This window comes from Pezoporus wallicus, unplaced genomic scaffold, assembly GCF_028554395.1.
Source record: "Pezoporus wallicus isolate ANWC-B61680 ecotype Strahan unplaced genomic scaffold, APGP_CSIRO_Pwel_v1 contig_5879, whole genome shotgun sequence".
Classification (NCBI taxonomy): domain Eukaryota; kingdom Metazoa; phylum Chordata; class Aves; order Psittaciformes; family Psittacidae; genus Pezoporus; species Pezoporus wallicus.
The window spans coordinates 2,820,236-2,826,044 of NW_026637549.1; the positions used below are offsets into that span (position 1 = coordinate 2,820,236).

The 5,809-nt window shown below is 56.0% G+C and overlaps 1 protein-coding gene across 1 annotated transcript; it reads right to left on the minus strand.

Moving 5' to 3' along the window:
• Positions 1-918: 918 nt before the first annotated feature.
• On the minus strand, positions 919-3,713 carry SP8 (Sp8 transcription factor). Its single transcript, XM_057406234.1, has 2 exons — positions 3,519-3,713; positions 919-2,480 (listed from the first exon to the last, which is right to left on the minus strand). The coding sequence occupies exons 1-2, from the start codon at positions 3,537-3,539 to the stop codon at positions 1,029-1,031; spliced, it is 1,473 nt and encodes a 490-aa protein (XP_057262217.1). The 5' UTR covers positions 3,540-3,713; the 3' UTR covers positions 919-1,028.
• Positions 3,714-5,809: the final 2,096 nt, after the last annotated feature.

The window sequence follows — 5,809 nt, forward strand, 5'->3', positions numbered from 1 at the left end:
GGGGGGGGGACGGGACGGACGAGGGACGACACAAACAGAAAATAAAAGGCTCAAGTGTACTTCAATATATTTTCAAATATTTACTGGAAGTCATTTACAAGAAAAATACTATACAAAATCGTCTCCTGGACAACTGCACCTCACACCGATACATTGGTGGAGTATTAAATTGTTAGCTAATCTAAAACGATTCCCCAGTTGTACAAACCTAAAGGTTCAGACGTATTTTACAAATAGTTTGTTTTCCTATCCTCCCCCTCCCGGCCTCCCTTTTTGGCATTGGAACTACAGTTTCGCTTGAAACCCACGGTGCTTCTTCATGTGGTTGGAGTTAAAAATCTACGACTTTCAACCTATTATTTTCAGATTATTTCGCGATTCCTACTCAAACAGGAATAATACGAATTTGAGCTCGGGGAGGTAAACGATTCGTTAAAATTAAAAGGGGGGGAGAGGGGGAAAAGGAGGGAGGGTGCACTGCCGCTCCAGTCCGGAAAGCATAGGGTCTTTAAGCAGTGTACGAGGTGGGGATATCTCTGAGGCTGCGCTCGGCGCTGCGCGAGAGAGCGACTGCGGCCGGCGGGCACTGCCGTCGGTGCCCTCGCTGTTGGGCAGCCCCGGCTCTCCCGCCTGCTGCTTGAGGGCACCCCTGCTGTACCAGCGCTGGCGGTGTAGGGAGGGGGCGCGAGCAAGTTTCCAGCGGGAAAGAGGGAGGGAACGTGGGTTTTATCAGCTCTAAATGCAACCCGAAGCGGGTATCTCAAGGGGAAGGGGAGGCGGCGCGGGGCCGCCCCACGGGTGTCCGCGGCTCTCGCCCCTTGCCCAGCAGCCCCCTGCCCCGCCGCGGGCTCGGCCGCACCGCCCACCCCGTGCGGGGCTGTGGCCGGACAGCGGGGTTGCCGCGGGGGACTTAGGGCTCCCCTGCGGAGCCGCGCCGACTACTTACGTGTCCGCGTCCCCGCCGCGAGGCTGTGCGCCCGGGGAGGCGGCGGGCCGGGGCGGGAGCGGCGGCCCCTCACCTCCGCCCGTCACTCCAGGCCGTTGCGGTGGCCGGGCTCCGGGGCTGGCAGCAGCTCCGGGGAGTGGCAAGGCGGGCTGCCTGCCGCGCTGTGCTCGCTGTCGGTGTCGCTGCCCTTCTTGCCGCCGGGGCCGGGGCCGCCGCCAGGGCCGCCGCCGCCTGGGCCACCGGCGCCGCCGGGGCCGCTGTGGGTCTTGACGTGCTTACTGAGGTGATCGCTACGCATGAAGCGCTTGTTGCAAACGGGGCAGGCGAAGCGCTTCTCTCCCGTATGGGTCCGCAGGTGCCGCTGCAGCTCGTCGGAGCGGGTGAAGCGCTTGCCGCAGAAGAGCCAGTTGCAGACGAACGGCCGTTCGCCCGTGTGCCAGCGCAGGTGCGCCTTCAGGTGCGAGGTCTTGCCGTAGACCTTGCCGCAGCCGGGGATGTGGCAGCTGTGCAGCCCCTTCCGCCTCAGACTGGCCCCGGCCGGCCCCAGCCTCTCGGCCTCCTGGCAGTTGGGGCAGTCGCAGGTGGCGCGGCCAGAGTAGCGACGGGCAGAGGAGCGCGGGGAGGCGGCCAGAGGCGCGGAGGGGCCGCCGCCTAGCATGGAGCCCCCGGCGCCGGCCAGCGGCGAGGGGGCCGAGTCCGGATAGGAGCCGGGCAGCACCGGTTTAAATCCGTCCATGAGGTGCTGCCCGGCGGGGCTGAGAAGGTGCGAGGAGGCGCCGCTGCTAAAGGCCGAGTGGCCCAGGCCCGAGTAATCCGAGTTATAGCCGCCCAGCGGCGAGTGGAGCGAGGTCTGGAGCCCGCCGGCCGCCGGGTGTAGCGACCCGGGCAGCGCAGCCGCCCCGTTGGGGCTCTGCACGTCGATCCAGCCGGCGCCCACGTCCCACCAGCTGGAGGCGCCCGCCGAGCCCACCTCGCCGGCGCCCAGTCCCGGGTGCGAGGGCTTGAACCAGGACTCGTAGGGGTGTGCCATGCCCACCCGTGGGTAGATGCCCTGCAGCCCCTCCACCGACGTGTGCACTTTAGAGATGAAGACGGGCTGGTGCGCAGCCGCCTCTTGTCCCGCCGCCCCGCCGCCACCGCCGCCGCCCCCGGCGCTGCCCGGCGCCTGGAAGACGGAGTAGTCGTTGGCGAAGGGTGAACTGGCGGCCGCCGCACTGCTGGAGGTGAGGGAGAAGGCGCTGGAGCCAGGCGAGCCGCCGCAGCTGAACGAGTCCGAAACCAGAGCGGCCGCCGCTGCTGCCGCCGAGGAGCCGTTGCGCGCAGCGCCCGCCACGCCGAAGCCCGGGAGGCCGGAACCCACGGCGCCGCAGCTGCCCGCCGAGGAGGAGGAGGAGGAGCGTTTCCAGGGGTGGAAGCCTTTACCGAAGGAGGACGCGCTGTCTGAGAGGGCTGACGGCGAGGGGCTGGGGCTGCCGATCTTGTTGCAGGTTGCGGCGAGCATGGCCAACGGTGTGGAGCCTACCCGCGGTTCCTCCTGCGGGCACAGAGGGGAAAGGGCCGCCCCGTCGGCGTCAGAGACGGAGCGGACCCACCGCCGCCTCCCGCCGCCCGTGCCCGGTCCCGCTCCGCCGCCCGGCTCCGGGCACAGAGTTTCGCGACTCCCGCGGGAGGACCCCTTCGCCGAAGCCGGCACCGCGGCTCTGCCGCCGAGTGCCTTCCGGGGATTTTTGTCACCATTCAACCCTCCTCCCACGGAGGAGCTCAGGAAGGGTTAAAAAAACGGAGGGGAAAAAGAGAGAGGGGGAAAGTTGCGCCGTTTACCGTAGCTTTAAAGATGCCCCCGGCACGGCGGCAGCTACGTTTCAGCCTTTTCCCTTTGACCGGAACCTGGCCGGTCCCCGTCCCTCAGGCCAGTAAAACTCTTTTCTTAAATCTAGAATTGAGATTATCAAATTAAGCCTTAAAAAAAAAAAATTAAAATAAGCCTCATTTACTTATCAACGACAATTAAATATATATATAAAATTTTAACATATGTAGATGTATACACGAGTTCAACGTACCTGCTGGACACGGCGGGCTGTGTTATTTTAAAGGGAAATAAAAAGCCACAATCTAATGCAAATCAGAAAATACACACACACACAACACACACACACAAAAAAATAGTGCTCTGTTTGGTTTGGGTTTGTTTTTTTGTTTGTTTGGGTCTTGTTTGTTGTTTTTTGGGGTTTTTTTCTTCCAGCAGCCACATGTGAAGAAGAAAGGCCACTTCTCCGGGGCACAGGAACAGCACAGCCTAGGCACTGTGGGTTGTTTCTACAAAATGCCCTTAAACCCTTTTTCCTGCTCACTGGAAAGTGACTCTGCCCCCCTTTTCCCCCTCTCGCTCTTTCTTTTCTCCTAAACTCACTTGTACTTAAGTTAAAAAAAAAAAAAAGGAAAAAGAAAAAGAAGGCTGAATAGAAGAGACTGATAGCCCCGGTCAAGACAGGGGTTATTTCAACCCCCTCCAATCGACAATAAAAAGAAACCAATTAAACCAGCAAGAGAAAAAAATCCTTAGACTCACCCCTAGAAGTGAAGTTGCCATCACACAAAAGTGCCCTCCTCTGAGAGGATCTTTTTTATATTGATAAATCAGAGGCAGTGTTTTTTTTTTAGAGGTGTGCAATACAATGATCAGTTCCGCCCATTCCACCACAATTGTAGCTCCCTCGTCGGCTTTGAAGTGCCGCTGAGCCCCCGACAGCCAATCCCTGGGACCGCCGCATCACTCGACGACGTGACTGCGTGAGGTCATCAGCGCCGTCGAGCCCCGCCGAACCGGGAACGTCGTCGAGCAGCGGGGGCCACGGTCCTGGTCCCCCCCTCACGCCGTGCCCTTTCGGTACTTGTAGCATCAAGGAGCGGGGGGACACACACTTCAGGCCCCCTCCGCCCTCTCAGACCTGCCGTTTCACGGTGGCGAGGTCGCAGAACGCTCCCTGCCCCCTGCCCCAGGAGCGCGTCCCCGGCTGAGCGCACCAGAGCGGCACCCGCCGACCCCGCCGCCTCGCCCCGGGGTGGGGGGAGGTGAGCGTTTCCTTCCCCTCAGCTCCTTGCCCAACTGGGGTCAACCCGTCCCTGCTCCGCTCGCCTAAGCTGTTCACCCGCGAGTTTTCCGCAGCAAAAGTCCTCACGGCGCTTTATGCTGCATGATTTTTTCCTTCTCTCGGCCTCGGGTTTGGCCCTTTTCCGTGTCGTAGGGATATTGACTGCCCATCATATCTATTGATCAAGGGGGTAACGTATATTATCATACTTTGAAGTAAGAGTGAAGTAAATTAATGAACTGCTTGCTTTCTCTGAAGGCTGGCGGTTACCATAAATGTCGCGTTTTCTCTCCGCGAGCGGCTCTGAATGTTTTTAGCCTGTTGAGAAGGCGTGACAGGCCAGCCCAGAAGGAGGAAGGGGTGGGGGGAAGGAGGGAGCTCCGTTTAACAAATAAAAAAAGAATTAACTTCATTGCTTTGGTCTCCTTCTATAATGATATTCATTTTACAGACCTAATGCACACTTGTTTAAATTTCAAGCTTAATTTAATCAATACTATCCCCCTTGAAGAGGGGAAGAACTTTTCCCGGAGATACTCCCTTGTATGAATGCTTATTAACTTTTTATTTCTACTTGTTTTATCTGCTGGAGCTGAGGAGGAACTATTAAGACATAGATCAGAAAGCGTAAGAGCAAAACAAGCATCGTGAGCATTAGATTTCAGAGGGACAGAAAATCACATTTTGCGGTGTGCCAGGTTAGGTAAAAAGATCGACACGCATTCCTTTCAGCCCCAGAAAGTCTGAGCGAATTCGCCATCCTCCGAGGAAGGAACAGGCGTTAGGGATATATCTCTTTTAAGGAAAGCCTCGCCGGGTGGGTCTTCCAGTCGCGTTCGCATTTTGCATCCACTTGCCTGCCTAGAGGAAACGTGGCCTTTCTTGATCTTTTTGGTTGTGGTTTGCTCCTATGCTTGCCCTGACTCTTCTGATTTGGGGCCGAAAGACCTTAATTTTCAGTGAGCTTTTCCTTTAAAAGCACCGTGTTGGAAATTACGAAAAACTCGTTGTAAAAATAGTCGTGGGAGTCGGTACAGGTGAACTCAGCAAAGAAGGAGGAAGGAAAAAAGGCAAACACATCAGACCCGAACAGAAGTCACAAAACTCCTGTCAGTGGCATCCTCCTGCTATTCTGATAATTCCTCTGAACCTGGAAAATCATCAGCTTCTCAACTTTGCTAGCAGTGAGTTGATCTTCCCTGAATTCGCCACGGAAACTTTTGTAACCTTCCCGCTTTGTATACATTGCCTGCTGCGCGAAGGATTTAAGGAAGCTTACAATTTTGTTTGCATTTGCGTTATTGACCACTGCACTTAAGGGTGCAGTACATTAACATAATATGCAGGTGGGGGGCTGGGGAGAATCAGAGAGGAGAGGTTTCCCCGAAATAAATTGAAAGTGTGTCCCGTCCCGTCCCGTCCCCCCCCCATTTGAAGTTTAATGTAAGGGAGTAGATAAATGTTCGCGCTGTTTCTTGAAAACCTGTGGGATCCCCTCTCAATAAAGCTAAAATCTATTAGCATTCTGTATGCATCTGCAGCATAAATTTCATTTGAATTTCAAATTTAATAAACCAGGAGGTTTTTAATCATCCCTGGTTTTATTTGTTTGATATTAACATGCTTATTGACCGGGTCTGTTGACCAGTTTGATCATTACAGGACAGCAAAAAGTTAATTAAAACGACCACAGCTCCTTAATCATATCATCTGTCTCATCCATGTCACTCCCTTTATTACAGGCTATGATGGATAGTCTCCCAGATTA